The sequence below is a fragment of the Hydractinia symbiolongicarpus genome, chromosome 3, assembly GCF_029227915.1.
Source record: "Hydractinia symbiolongicarpus strain clone_291-10 chromosome 3, HSymV2.1, whole genome shotgun sequence".
Taxonomy (NCBI): domain Eukaryota; kingdom Metazoa; phylum Cnidaria; class Hydrozoa; order Anthoathecata; family Hydractiniidae; genus Hydractinia; species Hydractinia symbiolongicarpus.
Window position 1 is genome coordinate 31,078,670 of NC_079877.1, and position 16,599 is coordinate 31,095,268.

General features: G+C 34.2%; 1 protein-coding gene across 1 annotated transcript; it reads right to left on the minus strand.

Annotated features, from left to right (window-relative positions):
• Positions 1-2,540: 2,540 nt before the first annotated feature.
• Positions 2,541-16,331, minus strand: LOC130636780 (glutarate-semialdehyde dehydrogenase-like). Its single transcript, XM_057446624.1, has 3 exons — positions 16,107-16,331; positions 4,836-5,019; positions 2,541-4,220 (listed from the first exon to the last, which is right to left on the minus strand). The coding sequence occupies exons 1-3, from the start codon at positions 16,314-16,316 to the stop codon at positions 3,055-3,057; spliced, it is 1,560 nt and encodes a 519-aa protein (XP_057302607.1). The 5' UTR covers positions 16,317-16,331; the 3' UTR covers positions 2,541-3,054.
• Between the last annotated feature and the right edge of the window lie 268 nt (positions 16,332-16,599).

A 16,599-nucleotide genomic window follows, 5' to 3' on the forward strand; every position in this document is an offset into this window, starting at 1 on the left:
CAAAATAAATTTCACATTCATGTTTAGAACAAAAAAAAAATCACTTACAAAATCTTTCTAAAATTTATTGTTCTCCTTCTATTATTAAAAACTTGTTTCTGTTAATTTCCTTGAAAAGGCGCGAATAATTAAAACTTTTTCAATGAAATAGACAACGCAAAGTAATTGTCCGCAACTTTGACGTAGTTATTTATAACAAAGAAACTGCATCGGAGGAACAATAAAAGTTAATTAACCATGAATTTTGTATAAGAAAATTTTTAAATTTAACTTTTGTGAAACAACACAAAAGACAAAATAAAATTTTAAAATAGCGTAGCAAAAAGATCAAAGAGCTGTGCGCAATTTCGTGCGTGGTTAACACAAGTCGCTTTTGACGCACGAACAGACAGACGGAATACGGCTATTATTAAAGAGACTAGTCGTTAGCCCGTGGAAAAATCCACGGGGTCGTCCGTCCTTCAAATTAACCCGTTGCAACAAAGTGGACAGAAATATATCGCATTTGGTATTGATGCGCATTTTAAAAATTCGTGTTTCCGTTATGGGACACGGCTTTCGCGGACACACAGACAGACAGACGACGGCTATTATTAAAGAGACTAGTCGTTGCCCGTGGAAAAATCCACGGGTTCGCCCGTCCTTTATATTTACCCGTCGCAACAAAGCGGATAGAAATATATCGCATTCGATATTCGTGTTTCCGTAACATGATTTTCTAACTCAGCGGGGGGGGGGGGGGGGGGGGTGAGGGGGTCCGCGCAGAGACAGACAGACGACGGCTATTATTATAGAGAAGTTATTTTAAAAAGAATAATTTTAAAATTTAGTAATCACGTGGTGCTGAATTCAATCTGATTTTTAAAGTATTGTGTTTATGTTCAAAGAAAAACTCGTGAGTTATAACTGCAAAGTTGTCGTTGATGATTAAAATAATAAACTTCAGTCAACATTTTTGCAGGACAATATTTAAACACTGGTGCGCTTTTTTTCTGTAAGAAATATTTTTCTTTCGATGCTTTTTGCAACATTAAAGTTTTGGATAGGTTTATTTCCATGGAAACTGTGTGTACATCTCCATGACAACTATGTGTATATTTCCATGGAAACTGTGTGTATATTTCTATGGAAACTGTGTGTAAGTTTTCATGAAAAGTGTGTGTATATATTTGTACATTGTTGATAGTTAGAGCGCACAAAATTTCTTGGGTGCGGGTCACCTGAGAAAATCATGAAGACTGCAAACTTGTTATAAAAGTGCGATTTGCGCTGCGCAATGTTTAACACGGATTTTTTTTTAAATAAAATTAGCTAAATGTCTAGGACAAATCTTATTCTTCCTAGTTTTTATATTAATATTTTTGTATAAATATTGTTATCACACATAGTTGTGTAATATCACAAAGTAATAAATCTTCACTTTCGCCATTCCTTAGCAATTTTGTTAGGCTTCAGAGCTACGTTCATCAGCTGATCAGAATCTGCAATACAAAACTTGAGCTCAGCCTTGAATTATTACTTCCACAAACCCGAGTTTTCTATACGAAATTGCCACCTGTAATGTTAGCAGATTTTCAATTTAAAGGCTTGCAGGTTCGACTGATGATTTTGACTTTAAGTAAAGTGTTATCGATCAGTTCAACTGTAAATGTGGGCATCCAACGTGCTTACCCTGTTTTTCAAAGTCCCAATATTGTATATTTTTTTTATTACAAGATATATAAATTAACTTTTTAAACGGTGTACTTTTAAAACATCAACATGAAAAAATCTTTCGCTTAAGCTGTAGATAATGCTTTGTATTTTTTTTGGCGACTCGTAAGTTTCAAACTATCCAACTCTCGTTTCTGTAGAGCGCTTGTGATAGCTTTTGATTTATATTGATCATACCATACGACACAAAACTCTTCTCATGCAGATTTTCAAAATTACAACAAAGCAAGAATTTGTTTTCCTCCATCAAGTCCACCATTTTATTCAGACTATAGCTATTCTTCTATCATTTATTCATAGATTTTGAACAGAAAATCAAACCAAATTTCAGGATCACTCTTCACAAACAGGAAAATTGTAAATATTCTTTCGTTAGGGCTTGGCGAAAAAAAGCTATCTTCCATATTTTATTTTGACCAATTTAAAAATTATGACTGGTAGTTTTTATTTTTTTCCTGGATTTGCAGAATTTCTTGACATTCTTTTGTAAAAAAAGTATGGTATTATTTTCGCCGCCATCCTCTCCTCCACTTTCCTTCCACTTCCTCCTCCCCTCAAAAAATCAAGAATTGCTAATAATTTGTGAAGATTTATATCAAAGTGAAAAATTATACAGCCAAAATGAAATGTGTACTTGTGTTTCATTAAGAAATAGCTTTTCCTTAAAAATATTTATTAACGTTTTTACGTCATTCCCAAACACTATAAGTCGCGAACAATCATTCGCGAAAAAATTACGCACATCGTTGAACAACTAAAGAAATTATTCATAGAATCTTTGTTCTTGTAGCTTCTTGAAATCGAACGAAAAAAAAATTGAGCACAAGTAATTAATAATTTTTTCTTCTAATTGGAATCTATACAAGGTAAAAGAAATAACATCGCTCCAAAAAATCATTCATTTTAATAAGTTTTGCCAGGTATGCAAGAATATTTCATATTTCATTTCAGTTGCTTAGGGAAGGATTTTCACTAAATATAAGTGTGACTAATTTTAGCTTGACACTAATAATAAACATATTTTTAATAATTTCCCTTTTTATAAGTAGGTTGTTAAACTTTCAGCTTGACGAGTTGCTCAGCAGTTACTCAGGTTTTGACCTAAATTTCAGCCAGTACTATCAACTCGGTTACACTAAAAAGTGTACCTCTCTCTTATGTATCAATTTCTAAATTGGGATTCGCTAAATAAATCAAATATCTTTAAGATATAGAAAAGCGTTTATACTGATGACACTGAAGATCTTAAAAAAATAAAGAGTATCAGAAAAGATGTTCAAAATTCTTTAAAAGCTGCAATGGACAGTTCTAAAGTTTTAAAAGTCAATAATTAAATTACTACTACAACCCACCAAGACAGACGTACTTCAGCTCCAAATAATCGCTGATTCCATATATGGAGCCTTCCCTTCCAAGTCCTGATTCTTTTATACCTCCAAATGGGATCATTTCGTTTGAAATTGCAACTTCGTTTACACCAACCATCCCTACTTCCAATTCTTCTGCAACTCTCCAAATCTGTTGATAATCAGTTGAGAAAAAGTAACCAGCCAAACCAGAGTTTTCCGTATTTGCAAGAGCTAATATTTCCTGCTCTGTTTTGAATTTAATCACAGGGGCAACAGGACCAAATGTTTCTTCTTTTACACACTGCATTTCGTCATTGCAATCTCCAATTATTGTCGGTTCAAAAAACAGGCCTCCTCGATCAGATAATTTACCACCAAGAACAATTTTACCACCGTGTTGTTCAGCATCTTTGATATGATGTAGAACTTTCTCAAGTGCACCTTGATTTATTAACGTACTAAGCGTAGTGTCTTTCTCTAACGGATCGCCAATCTTTAACTTAGAGACAGCTTTTGTGAACTCGGACATAAATTCATCGTAAATTCCCTCCTGAACAAATATTCGCTCCGCGCAAATACACGTTTGTCCCGAATTGCGAAAACGCGACACAACGGCTTTGGATGCTGCCAATTTAGCATCAGCAGAATTGAACACGATAAATGGAGCATTTCCTCCAAGTTCCATTGAAACCTTTTTGACGGTAGGTGCCGACTTTTCCAGCAACCATTTGCCAACTTTTGTAGAACCAGTAAAAGTTATTTTTTTAATCAAAGGGCTAGTACACAAGGCTGTACCAGCCATCACTGTATTTTCTCGCGAACAAGTGATTACATTCACAACACCGGGGGGTACATCCAAATCCTCCACAAGTTGACAGAAAGCTAATGCCGACAACGGCGTCTCTTCGGACGGCTTAATTACTGACGTGCAACCTGCAGCCATGGCAGCGCCTACTTTTCTGGTTATCATGGCCAAGGGGAAGTTCCATGGAGTTATCATACCGCAAACACCAACTGGCTGTTTCAGAATCATCTTACGTGTGTTAGCTTCAGCATTTGGCAATATGTCTCCGTTGATGCGTTTGGCTTCTTCCGAATACCACTCCAAGAACGAAGCCGCATATTTAACTTCACCCACGGACTCGCTGATTGGTTTTCCTAAAATAAATTTCGACGCAAAGTTACAGCAACCTAATAATTTGGACAAATATTTCTACGTTGACGGTCAATTGAAAAATATTTAAGCCTGATATATAAAAGATTGTTTATAAATAAGAAAATTGAAAGCAATTTTTTTTTTCTTTTATGACCAATATGAGTAATGACCATCAGTAATGATGTGTTCAGAAGTTAGGAGTTATAAAAAAAAATCTTGCAATTAAAATGAAAATTCAATTGAAAAGTCAATGCAAAAGATGACATCCCACGAATTCTTCATGACTTGTGGACGACCTAATTTTTCGCGTCATTGCTTTTTATTGTAATGACTCCCTAGGGGGGGGGGTCGTTATATACTTCCCGTCTGTTTTTTAATCAATACGCTCGCAATCGCTTTAAAATTATATATTTTAAGCTTAAAACTGAAAATTTTTAGGATGGTCAAGGCTAAAAAAATTTAGGTATCCAATCTAAAAAAAAGGGCATATAAAGGACACAATAAAATATGGTTTAGCAAGGTATGGGAAAGTGAACTCATAAGGAGACATATATAAATAGAAAGAGAGAGTATAGTTTGACTTAGTTTTGGTATGAGAACTTAAAATTTAGACGTACCACATTCTAATGTCATAATGGTGGCCAAATCATGCTCGTTCTCCTGCATGCTTTGACCAAGCTTTCGCAAGATCTCACTTCTGTATTTACATGATGACTTCTTGTACGTTTGAAATGCAATATGAGCGCTTTTGATTGCACCATTAACATCATCTTCATCCAAATCAGACACATTAGCAATAATCTAGAAAAAAGTAACAGGAATTTTGCAGTGGTGAACAATGTAGAAAAATATTGGAGATATCTACATGAACTTTAGTGAAAATTTTAATGTATGCGAATTTGTTGACATGTAAGCAAATATAATTTGACACAAAAAGTGAAAATAAATCAATGTTTTTCTCCTTTTTCTCAAAAACATTGTTCGAGGTAAAACCCTTGCCTATGAAATTTCAAAGATATAAACTTACTGACTTAGAATAAAATATCATACATATCATAAAATTAATTAATAACTCTGAGTTTTCCTCCTTCCCTTAACAATGACTCTTTAACTGTCATAAAACAACAAGGAATTGTAAAAGTTTTTCTGTTTAAAGCATGTAATTTCTGCACGTTACACGTAAACTTTTTAAAATAAAAATTAGTGTTTAAGACAAGTAAAATGTTGAAGCTGGTGTAAAACTATTTTGTAAGGATTCTGATCAGTGTTTTGGCACAAAGTCATCATGCCATGTTAATCAACATTGTAAATCCTTTCCAAAAAATGTCAAACTTTTCCAAAATGGTAGGAGGGCGCTTGCTATGATAAAACTTATATAAAACTTTTACCCGCATGACAACAAATTTTTAAATATAAACATAATTCGAAAAAAAATTAAAAAGAAAATCGCCAACATGCAATACTGCCATTTATGTAACTGCTCTTATAAGAGATTCTATCATTTTAGAACTTGTTCACTGCAAACAAAAGTTTATTTTAAATAAAAGATATAGAAAAGTGGTCCAGGATTTTTCTTCTTTTCGTTTGAAAAGCCTTCATACGTTTTCGAGATACAGATCCTCAAAGTTTTAATAATTATGCAAAATAATGACGTCATAGATAAGATGTTGGGAAACGATTGCTGTGATCACTAATAATAAATAAGTAACTTTTGTGTAAATATAATAAAACTGAATTGGTATATCTCTTATAATAATACGCTAGGTGTGTCTGTCTGTCACTCTTGCAAAGTGGATTACATTCTTCAAAATTTTCTTTAACAAATTCTATAAAACATCGCCTATAAATTGTTCTGTAATTTACCGATAACTTTACCGATAAAATAGTATTGACGTCAAAGGAAAGTTAATTAAGATTATTGAAGCCATTACAATGCACTTAAAACTTTGAGGCCAAATAACTTGGAAACGAGGTGGTGACGTCAATGTTTTTTCACCGCGTGGGTAACTAGGGACAACCTGGGACCAATTTGGGTAAGTTTTCCAAACCTGGGTCCCCGAATCCGTTTCGGAATGGACGGGTTAATTACGTCATCAAAAATCTTCAAACCCTAATATCTCTGCAACCGTTTACCAAAAGTACATGATCCTATACATTTTCTTAATCAGTGCTTCAAGATCTATACGATGAAGGCAACATGTATACAAATTTCTTAAAAAAAATTTTGGGTTTTGACGGTTCATTGCTGACGTCAGCAAAATTTTTAAAACCTTATATCTCCTTAGGCGTTTGTCGAAAACATATGATCCTATACATTATTTTGATCAGCGTTTTAACCTCTACACAGTACAGGCAACGAATAAACTAAACTTCGCCAATTTTTTTGTACCTGCACTGCTGACGTCAGCAAAAAATCTAAAAAAACCTATTTTCCATTGTCCCTCTTCCTAAGTGGATTACTCCACGGGCCTTATCGACTAGTATATGACGTCAATACTATTCGGGGACCCAGGTTTGGAAAACTTACCCAAATTGGTCCCAGGTTGTCCCTAGTTACCCACGCGGTGAAAAAACATTGACGTCACCACCTCGTTTCCAAGTTATTTGGCCTCAAAGTTTTAAGTGCATTGTAATGGTTTCAATAATCTTAATTAACTTTCCTTTGACGTCAATACTATTTTATCGGTAAAGTTATCGGTAAATTACAGAACAATTTATAGGCGATGTTTTATAGAATTTGTTAAAGAAAATTTTGAAGAATGTAATCCACTTTGCAAAAGTGACAGACAGACACACCTAGCGTATTATTATTCTACTAGTGATTATAGGCATTGACATTACATAACATTTTTAATTTTTACGTTGAGGGCAAAGATTGAGTGTCAGAATGCAGTTTTGTTACAATATTCGTTTTGTGAGTATCACTCATAAAGATTTCTGGTAAAAGTTACGTTCCCTATATGTGTATTAAAATTTTTTTCTCACACACTATCCTGACTTTGTCTGAAGTATATCTGAAATGCAATTTCTTAGGCCCTAATACCAGAAAAATAGGAAGCTTGAAAAGAATGGAGTAGTGTGAAGACCTGTTGTTTCAAAAAGGCCTGTGCAATGTAGAGCTAGGGGAATCTTACAATCATAAAATACAGTAATTGTAAACCGAAACTTTTTCCTATATACTTAACAAGCTCTTCTTAACCTAATTTTATATATATATATACACTCTGTAAATAGAAAAATCATTTCAAGTTTTTTAATAATGTACATTGTACTTTTTCTTTCAAAATGCATGTCATGTTTTACATTACACACATTTCACTCACATCTTGAGAAATTAATGTGCTATTTTTTATGCGCATGCAATGCCATTTTGTTGTGCGAGCAAAATTGCACTGTGATGCCGTGCATGTTCTTTTCCTTTTCCTACGCAATTAAGCAGAATTGCACCATGCAACATTTTTTTAGTTGCATTATTATCAGAATATAAAAAAGCAAACAAGAAAACCAAATTTTTATTTATTTATTTATACTGAATATTTACACAGGATAAAAACATTTTCAGTATTTAAAACACTTCTATTTAAATGTGTCCTGTGTATAATAAAGTTAGTAAAACATAGTAAAAAAAATTGAAAAACTTGAAAAACATATAAGAAACGTATAAGAAATAAGACAATAAAAGTTACCGTGTAACAATGCAGACTAAAAAAAGAAAACAAGGAAGCATGAAAGGGCAAAGTTGGATAGACTTCATGAAAAAATTATAGACTTCAATATACATAATACTATATCTAATACTATCTATCAAAATATGTGTCGCATAGCTTCTTAAAATCCCTAACGGAATCTGTTTGTCTGATCTCAACGGGCAAAGAAGTGAAATCTTTTATATCCATTATGAAAAAGCCAGAATGGGCAAACTCGAGTTTCACTCAGGGAATTTTTATAAAATAGCCATTATTTCTGGTTCTCTTCGTGTGCCTCATAAACTGAAAATAATTAGCAAAATCATCACACATCAACACAATTTCGCACAATTAAAACTGACCTTCTCTCAACTAAATTTATAATATTCTTTTGTGGAACATTAGTGATCCTTTCAGCTCGATTTCTTATTGATTAAAGTTTATATTTTTCTGTAGAGTTCAAATTTAAATTTGTTGTACAATCGTACATTAGTGCAGATAAAATTATTGATTGGTAAATTTTGCTAGAGTATTCATTGTCCAAGCCATCTCTCAGGTTACTCAACATACGAAGTTTATTTGAGGCTTGTTTATAGAGGTAATTAAAATTTTCCTCCATGTTCAACGATTGATTGATTCCGGTACCCAGATATCTGTATCGAGCACAACTCCTTATGATCGTACGAAAGGCTTAGTCCAGTTGGAAATTTTGATAGCTTTATAGCTGTTCCAAGCAACATGGATTCGTTTTTCCTTTACTGAGATTGATAATCAATTCATGATATAACAATAGGCTGCATTCGATTGCAAATCTTCATTTAGTTCACGTTCAATTGTGTTAAAACACTTATCTGATACATAAACAACTGTATCGTCAGGGAATTGAATCACTTTTGAATGTTTAAGGATGTCTTTAAAATCATTAAAGTAAATAAGGAAAATGAAGGTCCCAGAATGGACCCTTGCGGTACGTCACAGGTTATGGGATAGACATGTATTGACACAATTGCGTTCTGTTAAATAAGTAACTAGAGAACCAATCCAACTCAACGCATGATATACCATATGATTTCAACTTTGATAGCAGTATGGAGTTCCCTAACGTATCAAATGCTATCAAATGCGTCGGAAAGATCTACGAAGACAGTTCCTACAAGCTTTTCCTGATCTGCTTCTTTATGTATGTCGTCTAGCAATAACGTTGTAGCTAGCTCTGTGGATCTTAGATAGTAAGGCTAAAAAGACTGCCTTACAACTTGACATTCGAGATTAAAAAAATGAAGATGGTATTACAAAACTTACGGACAGATTGGACAAGATATTTCTTAAAGATGCAAAGCATCGTGCATATGAAGCATATTAAAAATTTGAGCAATTTAAAAGGTAAAAGGACATGTTGTTACAGGATTATACCATTGAGTTTGAAGACCTTTACTATAATTTGAAAAAGTATGATATTGATTTACCAGAAGCTGTTACAGCTTATCGATGTTTAAATAGTGCTAACCTTTCTACGCAACAGAAAGAAACTGTTTGAGCAACAATTCCAGATTTAAAGTATAACTTGATGGTTGATCAAGTTAAGAAGGTATTTAATGAATCTTCAAATTCAAAAGAAGATGACGATGCACCGGTTCAAATTAATGAGGTTTCGGGTGGAATGGAAACTCTCATTGGTGAGACATTTACCATGGCAGTATCGGGTTTTGGTTGCACTAAAACAGTTTGCCGGCAGAATTGGTTAAACTATTATGTAGAAAGTCTTTCAGACGAGGATGCTTCATCAATCAAAGAAGAGCCATCATGAACAGTATTTAAATTCGGAGATGGTAACGAAATCAAAGCATCAAAACGTGTCACCATACCTGCTTGGCTTAGTGGAAAATATGTTAGCATAATAAAAGAAGTTGTAGACAAGGACTTACCATTACTATTTAGTAAGCAAGCAATGAAGAATGCAAAAGTTTTTATTGATTTTGAAAATGACAAGGTTGAAATTTTGCGACAAGAACACCAGATCCAATTTAGTTTCACCGGACATTATTGTATTTCCATTAACAAAGAGGGTAGCGGAATTGAAAAGACTTTTGCTCAAGTATACCTGATGATGAATAATTTGGATGATACTCAAGAAAAGGAAAAAGTGGCCCTGAAATTGCATAAACAGTTTGCGCATCCATCAAAGGACAAGCTTCAGCAGCTTTTGAGAAATGCTGATGTAACTGACCCAGATCTTTTAAAAATGATTGCCGGAGTTTCAGATAGTTGTGATACAGAATTTAATGAATGCGTTGGCATGGATTTGAAACAATGGTCGTATGGTGATAAAATTTGTTTGTTACATCTTGTTGATCACTTGGCCAGGATTTAGTGCATCCTTTGTTATTTGAAGTAAAAGGAAAGAAATTATCATTAACTCCATTTTTAAGATCTGGATTTCCATATTTGGGTCTGCTAAAAAGTTTTTAGTGGATAATGGTGGGGAATTTGATAATGAGGATTACCGTGACATGTGTGAGAATTTAAACATCAATATTGTTACAGCAGCTGCTGAGAGCCCATGGAGTAATGGACTTGTTGAGCGACATAATTTCACACTTGGCAATACAGTCTGTAAAATGATGGACAAGCCTAATTATTCATTAGAAACAGCTGCGGCTTGGGCTGTTGCTGCTAAGAATTCCTTAAAAAACGTACATGGCTTTTCACCAAATCAACTAGTGTTTGGCAGCAATCCAAATTTTCCAGTTATAGAAATGAATGATCCCCCAGCTCTAGAAGGAAGGAAAGTAGTCAAGTAGTTGCTGATAACTTGAACGCATTGCATGCTGCAAGAGAAGCCTTTATAAAATCTTAATCCTCTGAAAAGCTCAGAAGAGCCTTGAAACATAATGTAAGACCTTCAACAGGTGTGAAGTATGCAACAGGAGATAAAGTATATTATAAACGGAGATCTGATGATACTTGGAATGATCCTGCTACTGTGATAGGTCAAGAAAGTCAGCAAGTTCTAGTGAAGCATGGATCAACATATGTTAGAATGCATCCATGCAGACTACGATTAAAAGAAGAAAAGTTAGAAGCACATGTAGAAGTGGAAATTGACCATGAAGAAAAACAGGAAACTGGAAAGGAAATATTGGAAGATGAGGAATTAAGTAGTGAAGCATCAATTACTAACAGCGATGTTAATAATGATACGGGTATGGATACAAATGTGAAAGCAAAGAATATTATGCCAAACGTTAAAGATAAAGTGAAATACAAAACAAAAGTTGGTTGGAAAACAGGAACTGTGCACTCAAGAGCAGGGTAAACAAGTGGAAAATATAGGAATCGGCTGAATATTGTTATTGAAGTTGGGAATGTTGAGAATTTAGACTGGAAAAAGGTTGAAAAGTGGGATTTTGCTGAAAAGGTATCACAAGAGGCTTTGATATGCTTGAATAAAGGCAATGAAAAGGAGATTAAGTCTGCCAAGGAGAAGGAATTGAACAACTGGATCAAAAATAAAGTTTTTGATGAAGTGGAAGATAAAAACCAAAGTTGCATTAGCACCAGATGGATTCTGACAGAGAAGAATGTTGATGGACAAAGAACTGTGAAAGCTAGATTAGTGGCACAAGGTTTTGAGGAGTTTGAAAAACCAATTCAGACAGACTCTCCAACTTGCACAAAGGAATCATTACGTTTAATGTTGTCAATTTTAGCTTGTAAGGAATGAAAAGAGTAGTGAATAGTACCCTTTCTGCAGAGACCATGCTGTTTATTCGAAGAAATTTTCAATATTGCACCATCAATTCAATGTTTAACAGATAGTAAAACACTTTACGATTCTGTACATTCCACAAAACAAGTTTTGGACAATCGCTTAAGAGTAGATTTGGCTATTTTGAAAAAAATGATTCGAAATAAAGAAGTGAATCACATAACATGAGTTTCAAAAGAACAGGAAATCGCTGATTGTCTTACCAAATGAGGAGCTAGTTGCAAGAATCTTCTTTTTACATTGGCAACTGGTGTACTCAAACAAGAAAAATAAAAATAGAGGAGATCTGAGGAAAGATGTGTAAATAGTTTAAACAGATTTGTGATTTTGTTAATACTAACCATTTTGGAGTTGATTTCGTTAAACTGGCCACAATATGGATTGGTTGCTGTTTTGTTTATGTGTCAAATGACTTATCTTGTTGTTAACTTTGATATAGCTGCATATGGATATCCATTCAATTCTGTTAATAAATTTGGTTGAACTAAAAGTTGATCAAACTGACAAAAGAAAGAAAAAGAAAAGAGGGGAAGATTGTTAACATTTATTGTCATATAGAACAAAGAGTAAGACAATATCACTGACCCCGTAAATATAGCTAAGGTGTTGGGTTATACAAGAAGATTGCATATGAGTATTGGATGAAAGTATTATTCAGCAAGGAAGAATATTAGAAAGCAAGAGAAGCTGTTGGATTCCATCAAAAAGATTATAGACTATCAGAACATAAGATTACTGAGGAAGAAGAATATTAGAAAGTCTTATAGAAGAAAAAAGGTTAGTGGTTTTATTAACTATCAGCTTTTTCCATAATTTTAAAAACTATCAGGATTAGGGAAATTGGTCTATAGTTATTTGCAGAAGTACGGTTACCATTTTTCAGTATAGGAACAACTTTACTTATTTTCCAATCGGATGGTACCTCTCCAGATTAATGAGGCAGGTTTATGATGTGACTTAATGGTCCTACTATAATACTTTAATAAGTGTGGTGGAAGATCATCCAGACTGGTCGATTTCTTTGTTTTTACCTGTTTTTCCACAAAGATTTTACTAACGTACTTAAATTTGAAAATTTGGTTAGTTCGCAATGGCAGTTCTTTGGTCCACTTCCACGTAAATTCAACGAGAGGATATGCATCATCATCATCATTCATCATTCTCGCCTTAACGTCCGTTTTCCATGCTAGCATGGGTTGGACGTATATTAATGACCCTCTTCCAATCTGATCTAGACTGTGTTAGATCTAAACTCAACTTCCTCTGTATCAAGTCTGTCCTTATAACCTCCTGCCAAGTCTTTCTCGGTCGGCCTCTGGGCTTTGCCCCAGGAACTATCAAGTCTCTACACCTTCTTACCCAATTATCCTCCTCCATTCTTTCCAAGTGCCCCAGCCAATTCAATCTTCTTATCTGGATAACATCTTTAATTCTACGGAGACTTAGCCTGCTTCTTATCTTATCTGAACTCTTTCTGTCTCTCAGACTGGCGTTACACATTCACCTAACCATTCTCATATCATTCCTTTCTAAACGGTCAAGATCTTCCTGCTTCACTGCCCATGTCTCACTACCGTACAACATAACACAGGCCTCATACAACCTACCTTTTACCTCAATTGACAGGACTCTGCTAGTCAACAAAGGAAGTAAATCTCTGAACTTTTTCCAAGCAGAACCTATCCTGCAAGTAACACTTCTTCCAACACCCCCTCCACTGCCCAACATATCACCTAAGTAACAGAAGTTCTCAACTATCTCTAACGAGCCACTGTTGCACATCATTAAAGCTGGAAATACTTCATTCTCTTTAATCTCATGCAACGGTTTTTAACTGAGAAGCAAACCTTGAAAAAAAATTACAAAAAGTGTTTTGTCTCACTGTGTTGTCTACCATCTTTGTTTACATCAGTGCTTGTTGTCTCATTCATCTCTGTAATATTGTCTCAGTTATCCATAATGTCTGAATGTATATATGTTGGATCTTCTTTTACCTTTAATTGCTAAACTCTGAAGACGCCAGCATTTTTTATGACATACGCAGCACTGTAGAAACTTTATATATAATAGGAATAAAAAACCTGATTAGGTGACAACTAAGATCACTAGTGGTAACTTAATTCAGGACATGTGGTAATTAGGGGAATAAAAACTTACTGTTGCAATTATATATGCTTAAATCATTGTAACTCACAGAACAATTTCAACACAGATTTATGTTCTTCATAGAAATATTGTTCTATTTGAACTGTGTTAATAACTTATGGCACAAACCCCCTGAAAGTTACTTCGTTATTTTCAAATGGAATTTAGCACATCAAATAAAGAAAATACAGATAAAAAATCACCTAATTAGGCTACTTACTTTGTTTTGCGATAACATAATTGCTGCCGAAGCTATCAAGATATGAATAGACCTTTTGTAATGCTGGTCACATTCTCCTGGTCAGAATGTCATGTGGTATATAAAACATTGGTTGAGGGAAAACATTGATGTTTCATGGTCAAACTCTCACAAAAGAAATTTTGATTAAACAAGAACTACATGTATCTGAATTAAAGCTAAACTAAAGCAAAAAATTTCCTTACACAATTTGATAGGATGAAGTTTGAAAATAGAGACTCTATTTATAAAGAGGTCTCTGGGTGAATGGGGTGTTTTCCCATAAATCATAACGGCTACCCTGAAAAATATAGACCAGCCATTGGCTTAAAGGCGCAAAATCACCCTTATCGAAAAAAATTAACATATCCGTTTTTTATATCTATTTCAAAGTTCAGACGGAGTTATGACTTTCCTGAAAATTTGAGGATACAAAACCTACTAGAAATGGAAATAATGGTACTTCACTATCTTGAATTTATTGGGGTTTTTTTCTAGCCGCTATATTTAACTGTCTTGCTGATTTCTTATTCTCGTCTAATAAGCGGGCCGTCGCAAAATATTCGTGTGAAACCGTAGGTAAACAAACGGCCTTATCTTTAAATGAGCAATAGGATGGAGTTCGATAAAATCGCCATTATGGTTGGCTCCGTTCACGCTGTTTTTTGGCTTGTTTTTCTTTGTAAAACATAGCATTAAAAAATGGAAAGAAATTTTGGTTCTGTTTAAAAAACAGGCCGAGCGTAAAAACATCTGTATTACTTTCTCCACTTAGATTTAATTTTCTTCTATTCTATTCGCCATTGTTTTTGGACACCAGACAAAACAAAACAGAAAGAAGAAATCAAAGCATTGCCTCGTGGCTATTAGTTATGATAATTAATGCTTATCACGCTCTTTCATTTTTGATTAGCTGACCGGGATTATTGCATATTATAGGCAAAATAACCCAACGAGGGAGAATGCTCATTGTGATAGTTGAAGATAGTTGAAGCACTATGGAGATAATTAAATTTAGAGCATGAAAGGGGAAATTCTAAATACTTAGGTATTCTAATTGTGTAGATTTGATACTGTCTCCATAAGGAAACGACTAACTGTTTAAACAAAGGAAAATAATCAAAAAGTAAGACAGCTAGCGAGGCGAAGCTGTCTTCAGAAACAACAACAACAAGTGCTCAGTGTTGCAAAGAAGTCTGATTTCAGTAAGTTAAAACGTTTAAATAATAAAGAATAACACAGAAACTTCGATTGATTTATCTAATTTATTATGTTTGGAACTTTGTTGATACATTTGTAAAAGCATTACGATGGAAACACAGCTACAGATACTCTCCCTCCTTCATTATTATTTCTGTAATGGCATGAATCGAGCAACCATGTGATCGATTTTGCCGTGCGTTTATTATCGCATGATCCGTGCAATGAAATGCAATGGCGGTTCTGTAGGCGAAGAGAAATTGGGGTGATTTTGTTATTTTCATGAAACATTAGAACATGTTCTGGTTGTCAGTTTTAAATAAAATTTTCTGGGTAATGTTTTCTCATGTATATATTTCAATTTTTACAATAAAATAAAAAAAGTTGCCTACAGGGTGATTACGCGCCTTTAAAAGTAACATGCAATATTTGCTGACCAAGAGAATTACCCATTCCTAACTCAGAATCACTGTGGTTAGGTACACAATGCCTAGTACGTGTCTCTTTAACAGGTAATATGGCCTAATTAAGCTAGAGTAGTCTAATTAGGCGTTTACCCTGACTAAAAAATTGCAGTCAAAAGTGAAAGTGAAAGTGCAATCAACAAACCTTCCCCTACTATTGGTTAGTCAGAAAAGTAGACATGTCTAAGAATAAAAAATGTCAAGATAGCTAAATATATCTTCTCAAATCATTATGTAATACCTTCGCATGGAGTGTAACATGAGGCAGTAGAGATTCTGGTAAAATACATCCGTTAAATACTTTAAATACTTTTTCTGCTTTTAAAACAAAATTAACAACAACAATTAACAACAGAAAAACATGAGTTAAAATTAGATTGATTTACCTCACCAGAAGATGGGCTATAGACAGGAAAGGTTTTTTCTTTTATTCCCAAAGACCATTTTCCATGAAGAAACGCTTTCTGTTTGAACAGTCGGATCTTCTCCAGTGCTTGCTTTGCGGCCATATTGATTGCATAATATTCTTCTAAAAAAGCGCTGGACACGAAGTACACACGGAACAACGCCAAACATAACACAAAGAGGGCAGCCATGTTTTGATTTGAAAAAATCTCTTTTCTTTAAATACACCAACGCATTTTTTAAAGTAATTACATAAATATTCCAAATTCTCACCAAAAAATTTGATTTGTTATGCTAAAACCTTGCCGCGGAAAAAGCCACCCCACAGCACCACCAGCAAAAGTATGACAAAAGTAAACCCGGAAGTCAAAGTCATATAGGACTGGGAACAAAGTTGTACATTGAGCTACCGGACTCTCACTGCTTCAGTTGTTGTGCAACAACCTCATTCCCAGAGCATTTTGCCTGGTTGAT

Excerpts from the sequence above, each read along its gene's own strand:
- LOC130636780 (XM_057446624.1), bottom strand. The coding sequence starts at position 16,316 with ATGGCTGCCCTCTTTGTGTTATGTTTGGCGTTGTTCCGTGTGTACTTC. Across the intron at positions 5,020-16,106 it reads ATAGCCCATCTTCTGGTGAG|ATTATTGCTAATGTGTCTGA; the intron begins GTAAATCAATCT and ends ACTTTTTTCTAG. Across the intron at positions 4,221-4,835 it reads CATTATGACATTAGAATGTG|GAAAACCAATCAGCGAGTCC; the intron begins GTACGTCTAAAT and ends AATTTATTTTAG.